At 49.5% G+C, this 26688-nt stretch overlaps 1 protein-coding gene across 2 annotated transcripts in view; it reads left to right on the top strand.

Annotated features, from left to right (window-relative positions):
* Nucleotides 1-26688, top strand: part of LOC147121212 (clathrin heavy chain linker domain-containing protein 1-like) — a 155594-nt gene that overhangs the window by 20672 nt on the left and 108234 nt on the right. For both annotated transcript variants that reach the window (XM_085981359.1, XM_085981358.1), the window contains exons 3-4: nucleotides 6249-6388; nucleotides 7460-7661. In XM_085981359.1, the coding sequence (XP_085837485.1) occupies nucleotides 6249-6388; nucleotides 7460-7661 (342 nt within the window). The remainder of the gene's footprint in view (nucleotides 1-6248; nucleotides 6389-7459; nucleotides 7662-26688) is intronic.

Genomic DNA, 26688 nt, shown 5'->3' with positions numbered 1-26688 from the left:
TAGCCTTTATTGCCTTCTTAAAGGTTTGTACGAACCTCTCAGCCAATCCATTTGTGGCTGGATGATACAGGGCGGATGTGTAATGCCTTACCCCATTCTTTTTCAAGAACCTCCGGAACTCTTCGGACACAAACTGTGGTCCGTTGTCGGAGCAAATCTGTTCTGGCAAGCCATTCCTGGCAAAAGTGGTCCGTAGGGCTGCAATAGTTTTCTCCGTGGTGGTGGAGGACATTTTGATGACCTCAGGCCATTTCGAGTGCGCATCCACGGCTATTAAAAACATTGAGTCCATGAATGGACCAGCAAAATCAATATGCACCCGTTGCCATGGAGATGAGGGCCACTCCCATGGGTGTAGAGGGGCCTGTGGTGGTGCATTTTGGACTTTCTGGCATCCTGAGCAGCTCTTGGTCAGGTCCTCGATTTGTTTATCGATTCCTGGCCACCACACATAAGCCCTGGCTAGGCTTTTCATTTTTACCCCTCCCAGATGACCCTCATGAAGCTCATTGAGCACTCTATCCCTTAACTTGGGTGGAATTACCACTCGGGATCCACACATCAAGGTCCCCCGGCACACTGACAGCTGTTCTCTCCTTGTCGAGAATGCTGGCAACAATGAGTCGCCATGTGCTGGCCATCCCTTCACCGTCAAATCATATACCCGAGACAGTGTCGGGTCATTTCGGGTTTCCTTTTCGATACAAGCGTTAGTTACCGGTAGGTATTCAACTATAGTTGAATGGAATATTTCGACAGGATCCACTGCTGGTGCTTCCTCCGCAGTAGGCAGTGGCAGGCGTGATAGCCCATCAGCATTTCCATGCTGTTTCGTGCCCTTATATTCAATCTCATAGTGGTGCGCCCCTAGAAAAAGTGACCATCTTTGTAGTCGTTGCGCACTCATCACCGGAACGCCCTTCTTTGGATTAAAAATGGAGACAAGAGGCTGGTGATCAGTCAGCAAGGTGAATTTCTGCCCGTGCAGATAGTGATTGAACTTTTTCACTCCCCACACTAGGCTGAGGGCCTCCCTGTCAATCTGGGCGTAGTTACGCTCGGCTGAGGTTAGTGATCATGACGCAAAGGCTATTGGCCTCTCTGAGCCGTCCGAGAATTTGTGCGACAGCACCGCTCCAATGCCGTAGGGTGACGCATCACATGCCAACCGAATTGGTAATGCTGGTTTGTAATGGGCCAATACCTCTTTCGATATGATTAATGTTTTGCTCTTCTGGAAAGCTCGTCTACATTCGTCACTCCACTTCCACGGCACCCCAGTTTGCAGTAGGGTGTTCAGTGGGTGTAGTATTGTAGACAAATTTGGCAAGAACTTATGGTAGTAGTTTACCAGCCTGAGGAACGACCTCAGTTGTGACACATTTTCCAGTGCTGGAGCCTTGACTACTGCCTCAATCTTCTCTGGGGACCTATGTAACCCCTCTTTATCTATAACGTGGCCACAATACGAGATCTGTTTTCTAAAAAACTCGCATTTGGGGCGGTTAGCTCGGAGCCCATATTCCTGCAATCTAGTGAGTACCTGCTCCAGGTTGGCAAGGTGATCACTGTCATTTTCGCCCGTGACCAGGATGTCGTCCAAATAACACTGGGTCCCTGGGATCCCTTGCAGGACTTGTTCCATTGCCCTCTGCCAAATAGCCGGAGCTGATGCTACCCCGAATACCAGCCGATTGTATTGGTAGAGACCTTTATGGGTGTTGATTGTGAGGTATTTTTTTGATGCTTCTTCTACCTCCATTTGCAGATACGCCTGGGCCAGATCAATCTTAGTGAAGCGTTTCCCTCCAGATAGCGAGGCGAAAATATCTTCAATCTGCGGAAGTGGATATTGTACGGTGTGAAGGACCGGGTTCATTGTTACCTTAAAATCCCCACAGATGCGAACCTTCCTTGGTTCCCCAGGCGTGCTGCTCAACGACTTTTTCATCACAGGGACAATGGGTGTAGCCCACTCGCTCCAGTCTACCTTGGACAGTACACCTGAACGTTCCAGACTCTCCAGCTCTGCTTCGACTGCTGGGCGGATTGCATAAGGTAGCGGTCTGGCCTTAAAAAATTTTGGACTTGCGTTTTCTTCAATTTTAATCATCGCTGTCATGCCTTTTAGTGTTCCGAGTCCTTGCTGGAACACTTCTTTCGCGTCAGTTAGGATCTTTGACAGTCGCCCAGGTGTGACGTCGTCATCCTTTTTGTCAGCCACAGTCAGTACCTGTATGGATTGCCAATCCATTTGTATTTTCCGGATCCATTCACGTCCCAGTAATGGTGGTCCTCCATCTTGCAATACATACAGGTCTAGTTTTGGTGTTTCCTTACCATTATATATAACGGTCACCCTTATTTTTCCTTTGGGGTAGACTTTTTGCCCCGTGTACATCTTCAAAATAATTTTTGTGTCTCTCAAGTGTATGTGTGAGAATAGCCGCTCATAGTCCCATCGGTTTATGACTGTTAGGGCTGATCCTGTGTCCAATTCCATCTTTACCTGGACTCCTGCTATCTTGAGAGTGACCCAAATGGTTCGGTGATCCTCTGTTGTGATCACATTATGTAGTTTCAGGCAACTCAGTTCCCTGCTTTCGGAGTCGTTATCACTCTTGTTCGTCTGAACTATTCTCCGTCATCTTATGTACCTTCTTGTACTTTCCTTTGGTCAGTTTCTTATTGCTGGTTTTCTATCCCGACCTGCAGACTCGTGCTATGTGTCCTACTTTTCCACACTGTCTGCACACTTTGTCTTTGAACCAGCAATCATTCTGGTCGTGTGTTCTGCCGCAGCGATAGCACTTCTCTGTTCCATATGACATTTCATTTGTGCCATATTCTTGCGGTCTTTGTTGTATCTCTGCAGCGCCCCGTGCTGCTGCTTCATATGATACCGCAATGCTGAAAGCCTTTTCCAGCGTACGGTCCTTTTCAGCTAAAAGCCATTTCTGGGTTCCTTCACTTTGAAGCCCACACACAAACTTGTCCCTTAAGGTATCTGCTAGTCCCGTTCCAAACTGGCAGTGTTTCGATAGCTTGCGCAGTTCCGTTAAATACTCAGCATTACTTTCATCTTTATGCTGGTTCCTTTTGTGAAACTTAAATCTTTCTGCTATCAGCAGCGGTGTGGGGTTTAAGTGGTGCTGTAGGATTGACACTATGTTTTCAAAATCCTTTTCTACTGGCTTCTCTGGGGTTACTAGGTTTCGTAGTAAGCCATACGTTTTTGCACCCATTGAATTCAACAATACCAGCGCTTTCTTGTCATCTGGCACTTCATTCGTCACATATGTCGTCCAATCTTCAACTTAATTGTCGAACGCTGTGATACTGCCACTCTTCGGCATTTTTGGGTGTGGTTAGACTGGCTTAAAATGGCGTCTCCCGCGCTTTCCTTTCTTCCCCGCTGCGGCTTAAAATGGCGTCTCCCGCGCTGCTGCCAACGCCGCTCTCGGCGGTCCTCGTGGCAAATGGCGACGCCCTGTGGGTTTTGCGCGCTGCTCCTGCGCTGCTGCCAACGCCGCTCTCTGCGGTCCTCGTGGCAATGGCAGCACCTCGCGTTTTCCTGCGCGCCTCTCTCCCCCGTTGACGCTGCTCGGCCCTTGAACACCGGCTGCGCTCTGCTCTCTCTCGTCTCTCTCCCCCGTTGATGCCGCTCGGTCCTGAACACCAGCTGTGCCCTGTGCGCTCTGCCCTCTCTCCCCCGTCGACGCTGCTCGGCCTTTTTCTGTGCCGCTCGGTCGGGCTCTAGCCCGCCGCTGTCCGGGAAGGGTCTGCGCAGTACCTGTTGCCAGCCCGTTTCGCTGGACCACCGTGACTGGAAAGCCAAGCCTGGCTCTCGACAGCCTCCCCTGCGATGCTCAAATCTCCACTGGATGACTGGGCGGTTGCCCGTGGTCGACGCCCGTGCTTCTGGACTCGACCTTCTTCCACTGTTCTCCAGGAGCGAATCCTTGGGAGGTGATGCAGAGTTGCAGGTAGGTTCGAATCTGCCTCGTCGCCAATGTTACGTCCGTGTATAATCAGACACAGACTGCGGAGAACGGTACAAACGGTGTTTACTCAACGTGGCTCAGACTGCAACTGAACTGTACAGATTACTACTCAACGTTATATACAGGTGTGGTCACTGCCGGTACTACAGTATACATGAGCTGTAAAAAGTAGTTCTCCCCCTTAAAGGTACATACATTACAGTAAGCTCCACTGTTTGTCAGGGATTCCACAGCTCTTCCGCATAGCTTGCATAAGATTTTAAATCCACCCCTTTACAATTACATTTAAAATCTGCTTAATTTTATGTATTACCTATACACACACATCTTTTATTTGTACCAGTTACTGATACAAAAATCTATAGATTTGTGGCTAAAGTACCAATAACTTCCCAATTAATGTACTTTTTAAAATTATGTTCTGATCGTATTTGTAGATGGCATCATATTACTTAATGATAATATTTAAATATTTCTTTGCCACTCATATAATTTTTATTATATTATTGTACAGTAAAGATTCAACACCCACTATGTTAGATTAAACTTAAATGTAATGTGGCCAGGGTTCCTTTAAGGATCCCAGCTTAAAATGCGCCATGAATGATGTCACCAGACCTGCTCCATCTCATTGGGCCGGGTAACGCGCTGGGCGGGCTTAACAGGCCCCATTAAGGTAAGTTCATTTTCTACAGGAGGATGGAGCCAGCGGCGGGGTTGCGACCCGCCACGGATACCGGCCACACTGGACCTGTCATGGTAAGGAAAATTCCTGCCTTAACTCTCAGCACTCCTGCCCATGTAACGCTAATTCATGGTTCTGCATATTTAAAGTGGATGTCCAGGGTTGCTAGGCACAGAAAAAGAAGTGGATTTCAAGAGTCATGCCTGATGATTACTATGAGCATTTTCTGGCCATTTCTTAGCCTTTTTTTGTTGTTCCACTTAGATGATCAGGAGATATTTTGTGGCACAGTTATTTTTTTGCTGAAGGTAACAATAGTGGACTGTTGGGTTTCCCATGGTTTGCCTGTATTTGCGTTCTTTTGTGGGAAGAAGAAAAGGACCAAAGAAGATAATACTGGTGCCCTCAAATCAGAATCTACAGGCAGAGATACACATATCATTTTGTCAAAGGATTGTGCTTGTGGAGGGCCTAATTACCAAGGGAGGTTGTGACACCAGACCTAACTGTACAAATGGAGTGTGTGAAGACCTGATCAATCTTAAGGATTTTGAAAGCAAATATAACTACAGGCCCTGGCATATGTATTGATAATGACTGTGGGGAACTACCTTCAAGTTCCAGTCAACAGAGAGCCCAATGTAGAATTCTACCATTTGCTGCAAGGGCACCTGCAACTAACATGAAGATAGAGCTGCATGGTCAATGACAGTAACAGTCGTAGGCCTCAAATCTGCCTTCACCTCCTTTGAAGCAGCTTGCAATGCTGTCCTTTGGGGAGGGTGCCCTGGAGTAGCAAAGTGGGCCACTGTCTTTGTCATCACCTCATATAGCACCACCTCCATTTCACCAGCCAGCAAATGGGGGGTGGGTGCTATGCAGCTTTTTCATTTGCCTGCTTACTCTATTGGGTTCCCTTTCACATTTTTGCCTTTCAGATATTTTCCCTCTCCCCTTCAGCCAATGGGTTGAAGTATTTTCCATAGGCTCTAAGAATCCCCCTCCCCCCTCCCAAGTGGCCACTTATTTTTAAGTTTCTGCATCCCGTTAAATTTTGTTAAATGTGCAGTTTTCCAGTCAGCACATTCGATTACATCCGTGCGCAAGGCCAAAGCTGCACACAACTACAAATAATTACACTTGTGAGAAGACCACACCAAATTGTATGCATTCTGGACTGATCTTTGGCAGGAACAGCAAAATCTACCCTTAACTTTCCTCTGTGATTCTCTTGGCAATTAGCTAGGCAACAAACTTGGAGATGATGGAATAATTAGAGGGCCAACTTTTTGTGTTACTATTGCCCATCTCCTTGCTGAAGAGTGGCATTGGTGGGACCCGAGAGCAAATCACTTGGAGAGCAATGGTGGTCATGTGGGGTTGGTGGGAAATAAAACTGAGTGGGGAAATTTTTTTTTAAATATTCTTCATTCAATCCTCATACACAAGACTTTTCATTGGTTTGCAAAGCACGTTTGGTTAACCTGAGGACATGATAAGGTGCTATATAAATGCAAGTTCTTTGTTGTTTTATTAGATAATGGACATTCTTTTAACAGAATTGAACTCATTAAACAAAATACAGCTGAATTAGAAGCTCACCTGCAGATAGTAAAAAGTTCAAGAAATGTGAAAGAGCAGCTAACGGAAGAGACTTCGCCACCACAAGAAGAAATCTTCCATGTTAAACTTATACCAGGTCTGAAATTTGTCAAAGAATTTTGTGAGATATCTTTTTATTTTATCTTTTAATCAATTGTTTAATATTGGATAAATGCAAAGCTTTTTTAAAAAAATTGTTAATTTTTGTTGACTGTTGAATCCCTTTTTAAAGTATATTATTCCATTTCCCTTGTTTGAATCTCTCCACACTTCACCAACCCTAACCAAGAATGCAACCTGCTTCTAGGGCCCTGCAAATGACTGGGGATGGCTGCTGGGAGATGTACAAGAGTGATTCTCCAGCCAATTTTCTATACCACCTTGTGAGGAGCTTTTGCTTATTGTTTCCCCATAGTAGCATAGCCTAGCATGGGAAAGTCAGGATATGGAGGATCGGACATATGCCAATAGCCCTGATTGTAGCCTGTGCTCCCTGTGAGTACAGAATTGGGGAACTACTACTGTTTCCTGCTGTCTAACTTAAACCACATATCTTATTTTTATTGTTAAAAATCAACAGTTTAGAAGTGTATATATACCAAATGTCAGTGTCTTGCGCTAACAGCATTTGGGACCTTGCCAGCATGTCAGCATTTGCTGACAAATATTAGTACAGACCAGGCCCCTCATCTGTCAGGGCCATTCCTACCACTAATGGAATAATTATGGCCCTTGCATTCTGTAAGCAGGACTTTTCACGCGAACAAGAAGCAGCAGGACTTCACGCGAACAAGAAGCAGCAGGTCTTTTAAGGTGCAATACAGTACTTGGAACTTGTTGCTTGATGTGCCTTCAATAACCACAAAACTAGAAGTTATAGACTTAAACAAGTTGGCTTTTAATCACTAAGATCAGAGCTAACATCTCAACACGCCGACTGGTTCACAGGAATGAGTCATACAGATCCTGGGATCTTTATGTAAGAGAAGTCAGGGGCGGAGCCAAGAGCCAAGACCTGGAACCTTCCAGGTTAGTCAGGAAAGAGGAAGTGAAACTATACACAGTGTGGGGGAGGGTAATATACATGAGTGCAAAACGAATACAGGAAATACAGGATCAAGACAAACAGATTTCATTACATTGCTTTTTTGTTCTGTTTCTATAATAGGCCTGGCATTGCAGGAGTCTGTAAATGTGGAGGATCTATGTAAACACCTGAGAAAACTGGAAAAGCAACTCAAGGACCTAAGGTTTAAGAATGAAACAAAATATGTGCCAGTCCAGATCAAAACTAATGCAAGCCAAGAAATTAATCAGAAAATGCAACAATGGGAAGAGCTGGTCACGGCAAATGAGCAACTAAAACTCAGGTATTCGACATGATTACTTTATTGCTGTCTAATAATCACGATCAGAACAAAAGCAGCTACAGTGCTAGCCCTTTACAGCTATTTAAGAACATAAGAAATAGGAGCAGGTGTAGGCCATTTGGCCCTTCAAGCCTGCTCCACCATTTAATAAGATCATGGCTGATCTTCTACCTCATCTCCACTTTCCTGCATTATCCCCATATCCATTGATCCCTTATTATTCAAAAATCTATTGATCTCTGTCTTGAATATACTCAACGACTGAGCCTCCACAGAATTCCAAATGTTCACCACCCTCTGAGTGAAGAAATTTCTCCTCATCTCAGTCCTAAATGGCTAATCCCTTATTCTGAGACTGTGACCCCTGGTTCTAGACTCCCCAGCCAGAGGAATTTCTTGAATAAGTTCCAGGGCTTGGAATTTTCCTCTATTTATATAATAATGAAACATTCTATTTATAATAAGTTGTCTACCAGGACAAAGGACATTACTGAACAAGTGCAAAAGGTTTTGGAAAGGGAAAGGGAACAGGTGTGATTTATGTTGGAACCAGTGACATAGGAAAAAATAGAATTGAGACCCTGCAAAGGGAGTTTCAACGGTTACAAAATAAAATAAGAAGCAGGATCTCAATCACTTCCAGGAATAGGTGAGGTGAGTGTGACTGCCCTTGACATCAAGGCAGCATTTGACCGAGTGTAGCATCAAGGAGCCCTAGTAAAACTGAAGTCAATGGGAATCGGGAGAAAAATACTTCACTGGCTGGAGTCATACCTTGCACAAAGGAAGATGTCATGATGTGGAGATGCCGGTGTTGGACTGGGGTGGACAAATGTAGGAAGTCACACAACACCAGGTTATAGTCCAACAGCTTTATTTGAAATCACAAGCTTTCGGAGTGCTGCTCCTTCGTCAGGTGAAGTGAAGAGAAGCATATAGGCACAGCATATATAGTCAGAGAAAACTGCCAGATGATTACAGGTAATCTTTCTAACTGCCCTTTATCACACCTCGGCAGAGAGATAATCACAGCAATCAAAGGTGTGAATGGTGTCCAAACAGGTCAGTCAGGAAAACATTACATCAAAGAACAATGAGGAGAAACTTGATGTCTGTGTCTATATGCGCGATCTTCTTGGAGATCCTCTCCACTTTGAGCCGGCAGTTTGTGGTGTCGATAGTAGCCATGATGTGGAGATGCCGGTGTTGGACTGGGGTGGACAAATGTAGGAAGTCACACAACACCAGATTATAGTGCAACAGCTTTATTTGAAATCACAAGCTTTCGGAGCACTGCTCCTTCGTCAGGTGAAGTGAAGAGAAGCATATAGGCACAGCATATATAGTCAGAGAAAACTGCCAGATGATTACAGGTAATCTTTCTAACTGCCCTTTATCACACCTCGGCAGAGAGATAATCACAGCAATCAAAGGTGTGAATGGTGTCCAAACAGGTCAGTCAGGGCAGTTAGAAAGATTACCTGTAATCATCTGGCAGTTTTCTCTGACTATATATGCTGTGCCTATATGCTTCTCTTCACTTTACCTGACGAAGGAGCAGCGCTCCAAAAGCTTGTGATTTCAAATAAAGCTGTTGGACTATAACCTGGTGTTGTGTGACTTCCTACAAAGGAAGATGGTTGTGGTGGTTGGTGGTCAATCATCACAGCTCCAGGACATCGCTGCAGGAGTTCCTCAGAGCAGTGTCCTATGCCTAACCATCTTCAGCTGCTTCATCAATGACCTTCCCACCATCATAATTTCAAAATTGGGGATGTTTGCTGATGACTGCATAGTGTTCAGTGCCATTTGTAACTCCTCAGATAATGAAGCAGTCCATCCCCGCACGCAACAAGACCTTGACGACGTTCAGGCTTGGGCTGATAAGTGGTAGCTAACATTCGCGCCACACAAGTGCCAGGCAATGACTATCTCCAACAATAAAAGTCTAACCACCGCCCCATGACATTCAACAGCATTGAATCCCCCACCATCAACATCCTGGGGGTCACCATTGACCAGAAACTTAACTGGACCAGCCACATAAATACTGTGGCAAAAAGAGCAGGTCAGAGGCTAGGTATTCTGCGGCGATTGTCTCAGCTCCTGACTCCCCAAAGCCTTTCCACCATCTACAAGGCACAAGTAAGGAGTGTGATGGAATACTCTCCACTTGCTTGGATGAGTGCAGCTGCAACAACGCTCAAGAAGCTCGACACCATCCAGGGCAAAGCAGCCCGCTTGATTGGCACCCCATCCACTACCTTAAACATTCACTCCCTCCACCACTGGCGTACCATGGCTGCAGCATGTACCATCTACAAGATGCACTGCAGCAACTCGCCAAGGCTCCTTCGGCAGCACCCCCTAAACCCATGACCACCACCTTGTTTCAATGAGATCATCTCTCATTCTTCTAAACTCTAGAGAATATAGGCCTAGTCTACTCAATCTCTCCTCATAGGACAATCCCCCCATCCCAGGAATCAGTCTAGTGAACCTTCGTTGCACTCCCTCTATGACAAGTATATCCTTCCTTAGGTAAGGAGACCAAAACTGTACACAATACTCCAGGTGTGGTCTCACTAGGGCCCTACATAATTGCAGTAAGACATCTTTACTCTTATACTCAAATGCTCTTGTAATAAAGGCCAACATACCATTTGCTTTCTTAATTGCTTGCTGTACCTGCATGTTAACTTTCAGTGATTCGTGTACAAGAACACCCAGGTTCCTCTGATCACCAACATTTCCCAATCTCTCACCATTTAAAAAATACTCTGCTTTTCTATTTTTTCTACCATAGTAGATAACTTCACATTTCTCCACATTATATTCCATTTGCCATGTTCTTGCCCACTCACTTAGCCTGTCTGTATCCCCTTGAAGCCTCTTTGCATCCTCCTCACAACTTACATTCCCACCTAGCTTTGTATCATCAGCAAACTTGGATATATTACATTTGGTCCCCTCATCCAAATCATTGATATAGATTGTGAATAGCTGAGGCCCAAGCACTGATCCTTGCGGTACCCCACTCGTTACAGCCTGCCAACCCGAAAATGACCTGTTTATTCCTACTCTCTGTTTTCTGTCCATTAACCAATCCTCAGTCCATGCTAGTATATTACCCCCAATCCCATGAGCCCTAATTTTGTTTAATAACCTCTTGTATGGCACCTTATCGAATGCCTTCTGAAAATCCAAATACACCACATCCACTGGTCCCCCCTTATCTATTCTGCTAGTTACAACCTCAAAAAACTCCCAACAGATTTGTCAAACACGATTTCCCTTTCATAAATCCGCGTTGACTCTGCCCAATCCTATTATTATTTTCTAACTGCCCTGTTACCGCGTCCTTAATAATAGATTCTCGCATTTTCCCCACTACTGATGTCAGGCTAACTGGTCTAGTAGTTCCCTGTTTTCTCTCTTCCCTCCTTTCTTAAATAGTGGGCTTACATTTGCTACCTTCCAATCTGTGGGAACCGTTCTAGAATCAGTGGAATTTTGGAAGATGACAACCAATGCATCCACTATCTCCATAGCTACCTCTTTCAAAACCCTAGGATGTAGGCCATCAGGGCCAGGGGATTTATCCGCTTTCAGAGCATTAAATGTGTGGTTGAAGAGATGGTATAGAATGAAAGGGTTGAGATTCCTGGAACATTGGAGTCACATCCAGAGCATGAGTGGTTTGTACAGAATGGATGGGTTTCACTTGTACTTTATTGGCTGTAAAGCGCTTTGGTACATCCGGAGGTCATGAAAGGTGCTAAATAATTGCAATACTTTCTTTTTTTTCTTTTTTAAATGGGGGGTGGGTGATTCTAAGGGAAACAGTGAGTAGGCTGGACAGGAACCAGGGCAGGTTAAAAAATTAATTTAATACAATTAAGTCTTTTAAAAAGACGTGGACCAGAACTAATTTTTAAAAATTGATCAGAGGTCTTTAATGAAACACTATCTGGACATATAGAGGTATTGTGGCAAAACCACTAAGTGACTTACATAATTGTCTGTAACCAATGTTATTACCTCTAGCATTAATTGTCTGTAACCAATGTTATTACCTTTCAAGTTGGCTCTGGTTAAACAGAGCTAGATCGACAACATCGCGATCTGACGCGATGACGTCATCACGTGGATCACGTGACGTCCCCCTTCGGCGGGAAACGTGATGACGTCATGACGTCAGAGGTAGAGGGCGGGACCAGCCAGTCCTCGTGTGGATTGAAAGAGAAAAGACCTGTTTTGAGCTTCTCCTGTAGTTTCTTGTTTTGTAAAGTTCTTAGACAATAAATTCAGTTTGTTAACTTCCAGTAAGTTATAGATTCTTTGTTAGGAGTGCAGAGACTCCTACATTGGTGACCCCGATTCCTCGCGATCGTTTTTCGCGGTGAACGCCGAACACAGGCCAGTGATGGAGGCCAACGCAGTGGCCTTGAAGCTCCCCCAATTCTGGGAACAACAGGCAGCCTCTTGGTTTGTGCAAGCCGAGGTGCAATTTGAGCTCCGCAACATCGTTCAGGATCAGACCAGATATCTCCACGTGGTCTCCGCCCTCGAGAGCTCGACGGCGTCGAGAATCATCAGCCTGCTGGAGAGTCCTCCGACTGCTGACAAGTATGTCGCCATCAAGACACGATTGCTGCAGGTATTTGGTCTCACCAAAGCGGAGCGCGCTCGCCGCTTACTGACTCTACCAGGGTTAGGAGACTCCAAACCCTCGGAAATGATGAGTCATATGCTGACTCTCCTGGGGTCCGAGCCCCAGTGCTTTCTGTTTCGTGAACTGTTCCTTACTCAACTTCCTGAGCAAGTACAGGCGTCCCTTGTCCGAGCAGAAACCGCAGACTGCGTCGCGCTCGCCGAAGAGGCGGATAAGATTTATGCGGTCCGGCAACAATACTGCGCCCTCGCGCAACGCCCCGCCACGAAGAGCCCGGCCCCGGCTCCGACAAAGGCGCCTCCGACGACCGGTTTCTGCTACTACCACGCTCGTTTCGGCCCGAAGGCCCGCTGCTGCCGCTCGCCGTGCACTTTCGTTACCAGACCGTCGAATAGACACCGCAAGTCATGCACGCCGGTCCCGGTACTTCCCCCGCTGCCGCGATGGCGATCGGTGCTTCCGGGAATCTCACCTACATAACCGACTCCATCTCCGGCCGTCGTTTTCTATGCGACACGGGGGCGCAATGCAGCATACTGCCCGCCTTGGTCATAGACCTTCGCTCCGGCAGCTGTGGTCCCCCTATGCAAGCGGCCAACAGGGGTTCGATCCGCACTTGGGGGAAGCGCCTCGTCCGAGTATGTTTCGGTGGACAGTTTTTCAGCTGGAATTTCATCACCGCTCAAATCTCACAGGCCCTGTTGGGTGCTGACTTTTTAGGCGCCAACGGCCTGTTGGTGGACGTGAAAAATCGACGCCTTGTTCGCGCCGCCACGCTCGACGATATTTCGGGGACGCGCAGCATGGCTGCGTCACTCACGATTTCATGTGCGCGGCCGCAGCCCGACGATTTCGCCCGGCTCCTCGAGGATTTCCCCGAGCTGACGAAGCCCAACTTTTCAGCTCCGACCGTCAAGCATAGGGTGGAGCACCATATTTCGACTACCGGCTCACCCGTTTACACCAGGGCGCGACGTTTAGAGCCCAGTAAGCTAGCGGCAGCAAAGGCGGAGTTCGCCGTGATGGAAAAAATGGGGATCATCCGTCGGTCTAGTAGCCCCTGGTCCTCCCCGCTCCACATCGTCCCCAAGCCCGGCGGGGGATGGCGGCCCTGTGGGGATTATCGCCGCCTCAACGACATAACGACGCCCGACCGCTACCCCATTCCCCATATACAGGACTTCTCAGCACATTTGGCGGGGACGTCCATCTTCTCCAAAATCGACCTCGTCCGTGGTTACCATCAGGTGCCGGTGCACCCTCAGGATGTCGAAAAGACAGCGGTAATTACCCCCTTTGGACTCTTTGAATTCCTGTGAATGCCCTTTGGGCTTAAGAACGCGGCACAGGCGTTTCAGCGCCTCATGGATTCAGTCCTGCGGGACCTTGATTTTCTCTTTGTTTATTTGGACGATATTCTGGTTGCCAGCACCTCCAAGGAGGAACACCTCGAGCACCTTCGGGTCCTTTTCAGATGGCTTCAGCAGCACGGCCTCGTCGTTAACTCGGACAAATGCCGCTTCGGCCTATCGCAACTGGATTTCCTGGGCCACCACATAACCCCTCGGGGGCAACGCCACTTCGGGTCAAGGTGGAGGCAATTGCGGTGTTCCCGAAACCGAAATCCGTGAAAGCTTTACAGGAGTTCCTGGGGATGGTTAACTTCTATCATCGTTTCATCCCAGGGCTGCACAGCTCATGCGTCCTCTATATGAGGCCCTCAGAGGCTCGACAGGAAAGGACCCTGTGGAATGGTCACAAGACATGGATCGTGCTTTCGAGGAGACGAAAGCCGCACTCGCCAATGCGACCATGTTAGCACACCCCCTGCCGGGAGCCACCATCACTCTCACGACGGACGCGTCGGACTACGCGGTGGGGGCCATCCAGGAGCAGTGGGTCAATGGCGCGTGGCAACCCCTGGCCTTTTTTAGCCGCCAGCTACAACGGCATGAACGCCGGTACAGTACTTTCGACCGAGAGCTGTTGGCTTTGTTTTTGGCCATCCGCCATTTCCGTTTCCTCCTCGAAGGACGACGCTTCATCGCGTTTGTCGACCACAAGCCATTGCTGTTCGCAGTGGCCAAGTCTGCGGAACCATGGTTGGCTCGGCAGCAACGGCAGCTGACGTACATATCGGAGTTCACCACCGACATCTGACATGTGGCCGGTAAGGACAACGTCGTCGCCGATTGCCTATTCCGCGCCGCCGTCCAGGCCGTCCAATTGGGCATTGACTACGCACAGATGGCGGTTGACCAAGCGGATGACCCGGAGACCCAGGGTTTTCATTCGGTTCCAAACAGCCTCCAGCCGAGGGATGTGCCTTTCCATTCCGCAGGTACCACTCTGCTCTGCGACGTTTTGCTGGGTGCACCCCGTCCAATCGTCCCGTCTAAATGGCGTCGTACGATTTTCGATGCCTTACACGGCCTATCGCACCCTGGGGTGCGGGCATCGCAAAAACTGCTGGTCTCCAAATTCGTATGGAGGGGAATATGCAAGGACGTCAGGGACTGGGTGAACACTTGTGTGGTTTGCCAACGGTCCAAGGTGCAGCGCCATGTCAGAGCCCCGCTCGCCACCTTCGAGGTCCCGGAACGGCGATTTGACCATATTCACATCGACTTAGTGGGACCACTCCCACCTTCCCGGGGCTTTACGTACCTTTTGACGATGGTGGATCGCACCACGAGGTGGCCGGAGGCAGTTCCCCTGACGTCCACCATATCTGCGGATGCGGACGTTGCTCGAGCTTTTGTTTCGTCCTGGGTAGCCTGTTTTGGTGTCCCTGCGGACATTTCGTCGGATCGGGGGCCGCAATTTACGTCCGAACTGTGGAACGAGGTGATTTCCGTGTTGGGCGTTAAACTCCACCGCACTACGGCCTATCACCCACAGGCGAACGGCTTGTGCGAGCGGTTCCACCGCTCCTTGAAGGCGTCGTTCAGGGCCAGCCTGCTGGATGCATCCTGGGTCGACAAACTACCGTGGGTGATGTTAGGACTCCGCACGGCGCCGAAGGAAGATCTCCAGTCGTCGGCGGCGGAGATGGTTTACGGGCAACCGCTTCGAGTCCCAGGTGAATTCCTGCCGTTACCTACGCGACCATGGTCCGCGGCCACACAAAAAGAGACCCTCCGGGATGCGGCCCGCTGTTTCCGTCCAGTTCCGACCTCACGGCACGGTTTGCTTTCGTCCAACGTCCCGGGGGAGTTGTCGAAAGCCAAGTTCGTGTTTGTGCGCCAGGACGGCCATCGTACCCCGCTCGCACCGCTGTATGCCGGACCCTTCAAGGCTTTGCAGGCAGGGGACAAGAGTTTCGTGATTGACGTCGGGGGCAAACCGGATCACATCTCTGTCGATCGCCTCAAGCCTGCGCACCTGGACCTCGAACGACCGATCGAGCTGGCGCAGCCTCCGCGCCGTGGCCGGCCGCCGGCCGCTACCACACCTGACACCGCCGTACCGCCTACCAGTTCGCCGCCTGCTCAGCGTTTCCCCCTCCGGGAATTTCGGAGTCGGTCCAACAGACTTGTCCGACCTCCTCAGCGATTGACTCTTTTCGTTAAAGACAATTCTGGGGCGGCGTATGTGGCAAAACCACTAAGTGACTTACATAATTGTCTGTAACCAATGTTATTACCTCTAGCATTAATTGTCTGTAACCAATGCTATTACCTTTCAAGTTGGCTCTGGTTAAACAGAGCTAGATCGACAACATCGCGATCTGACGCGATGACGTCATCACGTGGGTCAGGGAGGCCTGGAAAGAAAGAGGAGATAGAGCAGAATGACTGAAGAAGTGCCAAAACCAGGCAATCTTTAATCAGAAGTATTACTTATACATAAATCAAAATTTTACAGTAAACATTTATTCTAAATGGAAAAAAAAATGAGAAGTTAAAAGCTTCAATTACTATCTTTGTGCAATCTTACTGAAGAACAAGATGGTGGTGGAGCTGTGAGTGAAAGTCACAGATTTGCTCCATACACCAGAATGTGCAATTACAATGTGACAAGTTTATATCAGCAAATCCTATTATAAATGTGGATTGGGAATTTATAATGGGGAAAAAGTTGACACAAATGTGTGACTGAAACATGGCTATAGGAAATCAAGTAATGCACACAGGATGTACAGGTATGGGAATATTATGGTTATGTTACTGAACTAACAACCCAGCAGCCATGAGTTGTAATGCCACCATGGCAAGTTGTGAAAATGAATTCAAATGATCTAGTAATTTACAGGCTAGCACCAGGATTAATTATTATCAAAGCTGCCAGTATGTCATGCAAACCTAACTAGTTTATTAATGTTCTTCAGGGAAGGGAACCTTTCACCTCTGCACGTAACACAATATGTAGAAATTATAAGGGGGTTATACTGGGGTTATTGTCTCTGGCCAGTCAGAAGTATCTGAGCTGCTCCAGAGCCCCGTGCGGTTTCGAATCGCTCCCCTTTTCTGGTTCTGACCGCTGGACTTATTCAGTAGCGATGTAGACAAAATGGGACTCGTGGTTGGGTGCAAAGAAGACCAGTATTTATTGAAATAAAAAGAAATAACTTGAAAATAATCAATACAGCACTTTTACTTAATACAGCACTTTTACCTAGTGCAGCACACTTTTGCTAATACAATACTCTTTTGCTTAATACAGCACTTTACCTAGTGCAGCACACTTTAACTTAATAGGGGAGGAGACAACGGACACATCGAGGGAAAATGGACTAAAATTACAATTTAACAAAATTCCCCTTAATTCCCACCCCTCCTATCTAAGTTGCCTTGTAATGGGCCAGAAAATCTATGCTCACCAGTGAAACGCCTGCTCCATGCCACTGCGGTCTGTATTTAAAAGTAACTGCTGGCATTCCACTTCTTTGGGCGGGCTTGCTGAGCTGTTCTTCTGTAGGCAGAGCACGGAGGCAAGGCGGCAGAGAGAGAGAGATGGCTTCCTGAGAGGCTATCTATATACCCCAATTGGGAGCTGAAATCTTCGCGCCCAAATCCGGATGTATCTGGGCTATACAAAAGGGAATCGATCTGTCCCCGTTGACTGTGATGGGTTTTAATGTATTACCCCATTCATTGACTGGTTTGAATAAAGCTGTCTCAGTTTGAAAAAAACATGTCTGTTTCCTTAAGTGCTGAGTAAACAGCTCTTGGATGTTAGTGTAAACAAATCCATTGTCCCGCGGTCACCGCCCAACCGCAATTGATTGACAGCTTTAAGTACTTAAGCCTTGAGTCAACATTGTAGAGGGTTCGTGTAAACAAAGTTCTTTGTTCATGTTGCAGCTTCCCAAACCGCATTTGATTGACAGTTTAAATACCTCATTACTTCAGAGGCTGGGTTTTTTTCAAGTCCCTTGTCAGCCATCTTTGATTTTCCTTCCACATACACACAGGCTGTGTTGTGTCTTTTGCCAGGAGGCCGGACAGCCATCTTTGATTTTCCTTTTCACATACACACAGGCTGCCTTTTTCTTCTGCCACGAGGTCTGACGGCCATTTTGATGCCCTGGATTTTTAAAGGTATATTCTACCCAGGTTTTCTTTAATCAAAAATATAATCTTCGGGGCTGTAGAAATTTTTGAAATTCTTGCGAAACCCTACAAATATGAGGTTGACTGTTGATGCCCTCTGAAGTAGCAAGCCACTCAGTTGTTAAAACAATCACTACACACTAGAAAGACTGCAGCTGTTCAAGAAGAATGCCGCCACCTCATCAGGGTAACTAGGGATGCATAATAAATGCGGTCTTAGCAGTGTTGGCTACATTCCAAGATTACAATTTTTAAAAGTGCACGTTGCTGTAAGATTTTTAATGTAGGTATATAGATGAAGCAAAGGAAAATGAGAAAGGGTAAAGGGAGAATGAAGAAAGACCAGCAGGTAACATATAGAGAAATAGCAAAGGCTTTTATAAACACATACAAAAATAACTAAAGAAGCAATAGGACCAATGGGCTATGAAAAAGGAAGCCTTTTCACAGTGAATGAAGGAAAAGTAGAGATACTAAATGAGTCATTTGCCTCAGTCTTCACAGAAAAGTGTGGTAATGGGAAATAAAGGATTCAAGAGGAGGAGGTAGAACAATTAGATAGGATAATTGTTACCAATTTGGGTTTGCCATAAATACCTTCTCCGATTCAGCAACATCAGTTGCTCCCTTAAGCAGCCTGAGAATCTTACTTTTAGGGGAGTTGACTTACACTGCACTATATGTAGTTGTACAATAGCATAATTTGGGGATGTAACAATAGCAACACCATGTGATCTGTCGCTGTTGGGGTTGTCCATGAGGTTCCTGATGTTTCAGGTCCCGAACTTCATTTTAAAGGGTGGAAGATGCCTGTGCGTGAATTCTTTTAATGTGGGGTGGCCGTTGCACACCAGCTACCACATGGGTTTCACAGAGCAAGGTCTTGGTCCAATGGCAAGGGGATCCAAGACGATTGGAGACCAGGCTCTGCTACATCGGCCTAGCACACACACACAAATATACTCCTACTGTCCTCCTCCCTCCTTCCCACAGGTCCTCTCTGCCGGGGTTTCATAGGCTGCAGTGTGGTCCTCCCGACCCCGCTGCTGGTCCACGTTGCGCCACTCCTGGGCCTCGACCTCGCTGCTGGGCCCATCCTCGTTCCTGGGCCTCGTCCTTGCCCCATGGCCTCATCCTGGGCAGGAGGAAGCAGCTGATTGGGTGAGTACGGCCAGGTGAGTATTTATACTATATAGTTTGACAGTTATTAAGGTTCATAGTTTAGAAGGTCTTAATTTTGTGGTTATAGTTTCTAAGGTCTCTGTTGTGTAGCAGGGAGTGTTAGGAAACAAGGGCCCTTGAGTATATCATTTAATTGTAGTATAATTGGTGGTATTGATTTAATTTAAATTAATTAAAGGGTAAGTCATGGCAGCAAAGCTCGGCCCCGTGGCATTCTCCTCCTGCACTATGTGGGAAATCAGGGACACTTCCTGTGTCCCTGATGATCATGTGTGCGGGAAGTGTATCCAGCTGCAGCTAGTGGCAGACCGCATTGCGGCGCTGGAGCTGCGAATGGATACATACTGGAGCATTTGTGATGCTGAAGACATCGTGGATATCACGTTTAATCAGTTGGTCACACCGCAGGTAAAGGCTGCACAGGCAGGAAGGGAATGGGTGACCACCAGGCAGAGTAGTAGGTGCAGGCAGGTAGTGCAGAGGTCCCCTGTGACCATCCCCCTCTCAAACAGATATACCGCTTTGTATATTGTTGGGGAGGATGGCTTACCGGGGCAAGGCAGCAGCAACCAACTTCCTGGCACCATGGGTGGTTCTGCTGCACGGGACGGGAGGAAAAAGAGCGGGAGAGCTATAGTGATAGGGGATTCTATTGTAAGGGGAATAGATAGGCGTTTCTGCGGCCACAAACGAGACTCCAGGATGGTATGTTGCCTCCCTGGTGCAAGGGTCAAGGATGTCTCAGAGCGGCTGCAGGGCATTCTGAAGGGGGAGGGTGAACAGCCAGTTGTCGTGGTGCATATAGGTACCAACGATATAGGTAAAAAACAGGATGAGGTCCTAAAAGCTGAATATAGGGAGTTAGGAGGTAAATTTAAAAAATAGGACCTCAAAGGTAGTAATCTCAGGATTGCTACCAGTGCCACGTGCTAGTCAGAGTAGAAATAGAAAGATGAATATGTGGCTAGAGGAATGGTGCAAGGGGGAGGGATTCAAATTCCTGGGACATTGGAACCGGTTCTCAGGGAGGTGGGACCAGTACAAACTGGACGGTTTGCACCTGGGCAGGACCGGGACCGATGTCCTAGGGGGAGTGTTTGCTAGAGCTGTTGGGGAGGGTTTAAACTAAAATGGCAGGGGGTTGGGAACCTGTGCCGGGAGACAGGAAAGGGAAGCAAGGATAGAAGCAAAAGACAGGAAGGAGAAAAGCAAAAGTGGAACTCAGAGAAATCAAGGGTGTAAATCAAACATGGCCACGGTAAACAATAATTCTAAAAGGTCTAAGAGTGTTAAAAAAACAAGCCTGAAGGCTTTGTGTCTTAATGCGAGGAGCATTCGTAACAAGGTGGATGAATTAGCTGCGCAAATAGATGTAAACGGATATGATATAATTGGGAATACGGTGACATGGCTGGGAATTCAACATCCAGGGGTACTCAATATTCAGGAAGGACATGCAAAAAGCAAAAGGCGGTGGGGTAGCATTGCTGGTTAAAGAGGAGATTAACACAATAGTAAGGAAGGATATTAGCTCTGATGATGTGGAATCTGTATGGGTAGAGCTGAGAAATACCAAGGGGCAGAAAACGTTAGTGGGAGTTGTATACAGACCCCCAAACAGTAGTGCTGAGGTTGGGGATGGCATTAAGCAGGAAATTAGAGAAGCGCGCAATAAGGGCACAGCAGTTATCATGGGTGACTTTAATCTACATATAGATTGGCCTAACCAAATTAGTAACAATACTGTGGAAGAGGAATTCCTAGAGTGTATACGGGATGGTTTCCTGGACCAATATGTCGAGGAACCAACTACAGATCAGGCCATCTTAGACTGGGTATTATCTAATGAGAAAGGATTAATTAGCAATCTTGTTGTGCGAGGCCCCTTGGGGAGGAGCGATCATAATATGATCGAATTCTTCATTAAGATGGAGAGTGAAGTAGTTGACTCAGAGACTAGCGTCCTGAATTTAAATAAAGGAAACTACGATGGTATGAGGCGCGAGTTGGCTAGGCTGGATTGGGGAATGTTACTTAAAGGGTTTCACGGTGAATAGGCAATGGCAAACATTTAAAGATCACATGGATGAACTACAGAATTTGTTCATCCCTATTTGGCATAAAAATAAAACAAAAAAGGTGAATCAACCATGGCTAAGAAGGGAAATTAGGGATAGCATAAGATCCAAGGAGATGACATATAAATTGGCCAGAAAATGCAGCAAACCTGAGGTTTGGGAGCAGTTTAGGATTCAGCAAAGGAGACAAAGGGATTAATTAAGAGGGGGGAAATAGAGTATGAGAGTAAGCCTGCAGGGAACATAAAAACTGACTGTAAAAGCTTCTATAGATATGTGAAGAGAAAAAGATTGGTAAAGTCAAGCGTAGGTCCCTTGCAGTCAGAATCAGGGGAATTTATAATGGGGAACAAAGACATGGCAGACCAATTAAATACATACTTTGGTTCTGTCTTCACAAAGGAGGACACAAATAAACTCCCAGAGATGTCGGGGAACATAGGGCCTAATGAGAGGGAGGAGCTGAATGAAATCAGTATTTGTAGGGAAATGGTATTAGGGAAATTGACGGAATTGAAGGCCGATAAATCCCCAGGGCCTGATAATCTACATCCTAGGGTACTTAAGGAAGTGGCCCTAGAAATAGTAGATGCATTGCTGGTCATCTTCCAAAATTCTATAGACTCTGGAACAGTTCCCATGGATTGGAGGGTAGCTAATGTAACCCCACTATTTAAAAAAGGTGGTAGAGAAAATACAGGGAATTATAGACCGAAGCCTCACATCGGTAGTGGGGAAAATGCTAGAGTCCATTCTAAAAGATGTAATAGCAGAGCACTTGGAAAACAGTGACAGGATCGGACAAAGTCAACATGGATTTACAAAAGGTAAATTGTGTTTGACTAATCTACTGGAATTTTTTGAGGATGTAATTGGTACAATAGATAAGGGAGAACCAGTGGATGTGGTGTATTTGGACTTTCAGAAGGCTTTCGATAAGGTCCCGCATGTGAGGGTGCCAGTCAGTTCCTTCTGTAGCCTCTAGATGGCACCTTCACTTGTTTGTTCCTCTTTTTTGTAGGACCAAAATAAATTGAACAAATAACCTGTAACTAAAACTTTAATAAATCTTTAAATAAAGCTCAACAAATCAAATTAAAATTTGGTCGTTTAAACCAATTATGCACTCCAGTCCCCGCGGCGCCCACCGGTCGCGAAAGTGCTCGAGCGCGCCGGCGGACACCGCGTGCTCCATCTCCAGGGCCACCCGGGCGCGAACATGGCCACGGAAGAGAGGGAGGCAATCTGACCGGATGACCCCCTCGACCGCCCGCTGCCTGGACCAATTGATGGCTTTTTTCGCCAGGCCCAGGAGCAGACCCACGAGGAGGTCCTCCAACCTGCCCGCTCCCCTCCGCACCGGGTGACTGTAGATCAAGAGCGTGGGACTGAAGTGCAACCAAAAATCGAGGAGCAGCCCCTTCAAATAATGGAAGAGGGGCTGCAACCTCACACATTGAACATAAACATGAAAAACGGACTCCTCCAGACCGCAGAACAAACAGGCGGTCTGGGTGTCCGTGAATCTATTTAACAATATATTGCACGGGACTGCTCCGTGCAACACCCTCCAGGCCAAGTCCCCAATAGAACAAGGGAGGACTCCCGCATAGAGAGCCCTCCATTGGGGACCTCCGCCTCCGCCGGAAGGCAAAACGGCACGCCATGGCGTGTCCGGACGGCAGGCGAAGATGACAAAGTGGAAGGTGTGCAGGAGCAGCCTGTACAGGAAACCCCTCCGTGCGGAATGAAACGGCACGGAGGGCATCTCCTCGAGACGGCTCAAGTTGTGAGGCGCCTGTCCCCGAGGGGGGTTTCGGGGCAGGGCGCCGATAAGGAATTCCGTCCGAACGGGGGAAAGCTCGGACGGGATCGCCCCACGCGCTTGAGCCGCCTCGATACACCTCGTGGCGCCGGGGTGCAGCGTCGCTTTCACCGCTTCGATGGCATCGACCGCGAGCCGGACGTTGTCCCAAGACATGCGCCGCGCCAACTCCTCCGGCGCCATCCAGCCCGCTCCTCCGCCATCGAGTAGGTCCCCGACTCTAGTCACCCTACCAGGCACAGCCCTGCGTTCCGCCAGCCACCCGAACTCGCGGACGTGGAGGTGCGGATTCCTGAACAGCGGCTCCCGGAGGACAGCTGCCATTCCTGACGGGGGAGAGCTCCGACTGGAGGCGACGTAGTTCCAAACCCATAGCAGTTCCTGGTAGAAGACAGGCAGCTCCCGCAGGCTGGCACGCCTGCCGCCCACTTCCAAAAACAGGAGCTGCATGTCGTAATTGAGGCCGTGCAGCTGGCGGAAAAAATACGTCGCCAGCGCACACCATCTCGGAGGATTCTCGACATACAGGTATCTCTGCAGCGTCTGAAGACGGAAAGTCGCAGCCTGGGTGCGGAGGCACACCAACGCCTGACCGCCCTCCCTAAGCGGGAGACTCAGAACCGCGGCAGAGACCCAGTGCTTCCTTTTGTCCCAGAAGAAGTCGACGAGCTTCTTCTGTATCTTGGCGACAAACGCAGGGGGAGGGATCAAAGTGACGAACCGGTACCACAACATGGCGGCCACCAGTTGGTTTATGACCATCGCTCGACCCCTGTAGGACAACACTCGGAGCAATCCTGTCCAGCGTCCTAAGCGAGTGGTGACTTTGGCCTCCAACTCTTGCCAGTTCGCCGGCCAGGCGTCCTCGGCAGGGCTGAGGTAGACTCCCAAGTAGAGGAGGTGCGTGGTGCTCCAGGCGAAGGGCCTGAACTCCTCCGGCAGGGAGTCCACCCGCCACTGACCCAGCAGGAGTCCAGAACATTTCTCCCAGTTGATCTTGGCGGAGGATGCGTCCGAGTAAATCTGCTGGCATTCCCGCATCCTCCGCAAGTCAGCGGGATCCGTGACCGTGAGGAGCACGTCATCGGCGTAAGCCGAGAGGACCACCTCCATGCCCGGTCCTTGCAGAGCCAGTCCCGTCAACCTCTTCCGCAAGAGGCGCAGGAAAGGCTCTACGCAAATGGCATATAACTGGCCGGACATGGGGCATCCCTGAAGCACCCCCTTCCCGAAGCGAAGGGGCGCCGTCAAGGACCCGTTAACTTTAATCAGACACTCCGCGGCAGCGTACAGAAGTCGGATCCGGGCGACAAAATGCGTCCCGAACCCGAATGCGCGCAGAGTCCCGAAGAGATACTCGTGATCCACCCTGTCGAACGCCTTCTCCTGATCCAGGGAAAGGAAGGCGACCGACAGACCAGCCCTCTGGGAATGGTGGACCAGGTCCCGGACCAGATGGATGTTATCATGGATGGTCCGGCCCGGGACCGTGTAGGACTGGTCGGGGTGGATCATGTGGGCCAGCACGGCGCCTAGGCGAGCAGACATAGCCGTGGCAAAAATTTTATAGTCCGTGCTGAGGAGGGAGACCGGGCGCCAGTTTTTAAGGAGGCGGAGATCACCTCTCTTAGGCAGCAGGACAATAACCGCCGTGCGCCAAGAGAGGGGCATCTCCCCGGTCGCCAAACCTTCCCCCAGGACCCGCGTGTAGTCGCCCCCCAAGACGTCCCAGAACGCCCTGTGGAACTCCACGGTCAGCCCGTCCAGCCCCGGGGACTTTCCCCTAGAGAGCTGGCGGAGGGCGCCGGTCAGCTCCTCCAGACTCAGAGGAGCGTCCAATTTATCGGCGTCCTCCAGGCCGACCTTCGGCAGGTCCTCCCACAAAACTCCGCGCGCATCCTCGCTGGACGGATCCGGAGAGAACAGAGCCCCGTAATAAGCGCGGGTCTCCGCACGGATTCCCTCCGGATCCGAGACCAGAGATCCGTCGTCGGCCAGCAGCTCCAAGAGCTGCTTACGGACCCCCCGTCTTTTTTCCAGCGAGTAGAAGAAGGGGGAGCCGCGGTCCAGGTCCCGCAGGAACTGGATCCGCGACCTCACGTACGCGCCTCGGGACCCGACAAGCTGCAGGTCCTTCAGCGCGCCCTTCTTCTCTTCGTACACCATCCGCAGGGCCGGGTCCTCGAAGACTTGACCGAGACGGGACTGCAGGTCGAGCACCTCCTTCTCCAACTGCCCGACCCGGGCCTCCCGCCTCTTGGTCGACCCCTTCGCGTACTCCTGACAGAAGAGACGGATGTGAGCCTTGCCCACATCCCACCATAGCCTCAAGGAGGGGAAGCCCCCCCGCTTCCTTCTCCAGCCGGCCCAGAACCGACTAAATGAATCCCGGAACCGTGCGTCCTCCAGCAGCAGGTTGTTAAAGTGCCAATACGCGGACCCCCCCCCTGCGCGCAGCGGAACGAGCTCCGCCCACACCAGGTGGTGGTCCGTGCACGGCACCGGCCGCAAGGAAGCCGCCGGAACGCAGGAGACGTATGCCCGGGAAATGTAGAGGCGGTCGATTCTGGACGCTCCTCTCCCAGACCTCACGCAAGTGAAGGCACTGGAGTCGGGATGGAGATTTCGCCAGACGTCCACCAACTCGAGGGACCCGACCAGGTCCCTCAACTTCTCCATCGCCGCCGGGCATGGCAGGGTGTCCGTGCGGTCCCTTCCCTCGAGGGTACAATTAAAATCCCCCCCGAGGATGACGCACTCGCCCACGTCGATGGAGCCCAGAAGAGTGGACACTTCTTCAAAGAAGCGCGCTTGCTGCGCACCGGCCCCAGGGGCGTACACGTTCACTAGATGGAGCGGCACGCCCCCCAGGCGAACAGTGACCTGGAGCAAGCGGCCCGGCACGAGCTCCTTGACCCCCAAGATCTCCGGCTGAAAATGCGGGGCCAGCAAGATAGCCACCCCACTGGAAGCACTGGAGAGGTGACTCATGCTGACCCCTCCTTGCCACTCCAGGAGCCACGTGGCCTCGTCTCCCGGAATGGTGTGGGTTTCTTGCAGGAAGTATACCGCATACTTCCCGTCCCGAAGGACCGAAAAGTTATTAAATCTGCGGCTCGCTTCCCTGCTGCCGTTGATGTTGAGGCTGGCCATGGTTATCTTCATCTCAGAAGCATAGATCAACCTCTACTTATATCTAACGGGGGAAGGGAGAGCGGCCGCTAGTCGACCGCCACTCCCTTAGCAGCCCAGTGAGGAAGGACCGGAGCTGACGCAGCCCGAGCGGGCTCACGCCCGCGTCCATGGCTTTGACGGTGGTGCGGGCCGACCCGACGAGCTGCGCCAGGTCCAGCCATCTGTCGAAGGCCACCCGAATCCTGTGACGACCCTGGCACGTGACCACAAAGTCCCGGAGTTCCTCGATGGGAATGAGGGGGGACCCGGCGAGGGACGGGAGGTCATCCATCGCCTCATCGGCGATGGAATCCCAGTCGTCCTCCGCCCCCACCACCGAGTCCCCGTCTTCCTCCGGGGGGTCGCCACCGGCGGCCGACCCGTCCGTCACGCTGAGCGCAGTGAACAGCTCGGCCGCAACGGCCGGCCCCGCCTCCGCCCGGATCCCAACCCCAGGATCGGTGGCGGAGGATTCCTCCCTGAGCTCCTGCAGGGGCGCCGGGCCAGAAGACGGCGGCGGTTCGGAGCCCCCCTCCGC

The sequence above is a fragment of the Somniosus microcephalus genome, chromosome 3 (assembly GCF_052327205.1).
Source record: "Somniosus microcephalus isolate GS21.2 chromosome 3, FLI_Smic_1.0, whole genome shotgun sequence".
In the NCBI taxonomy this organism is placed as follows: domain Eukaryota; kingdom Metazoa; phylum Chordata; class Chondrichthyes; order Squaliformes; family Somniosidae; genus Somniosus; species Somniosus microcephalus.
This window is presented reverse-complemented; position numbering and strand designations above follow the sequence as displayed.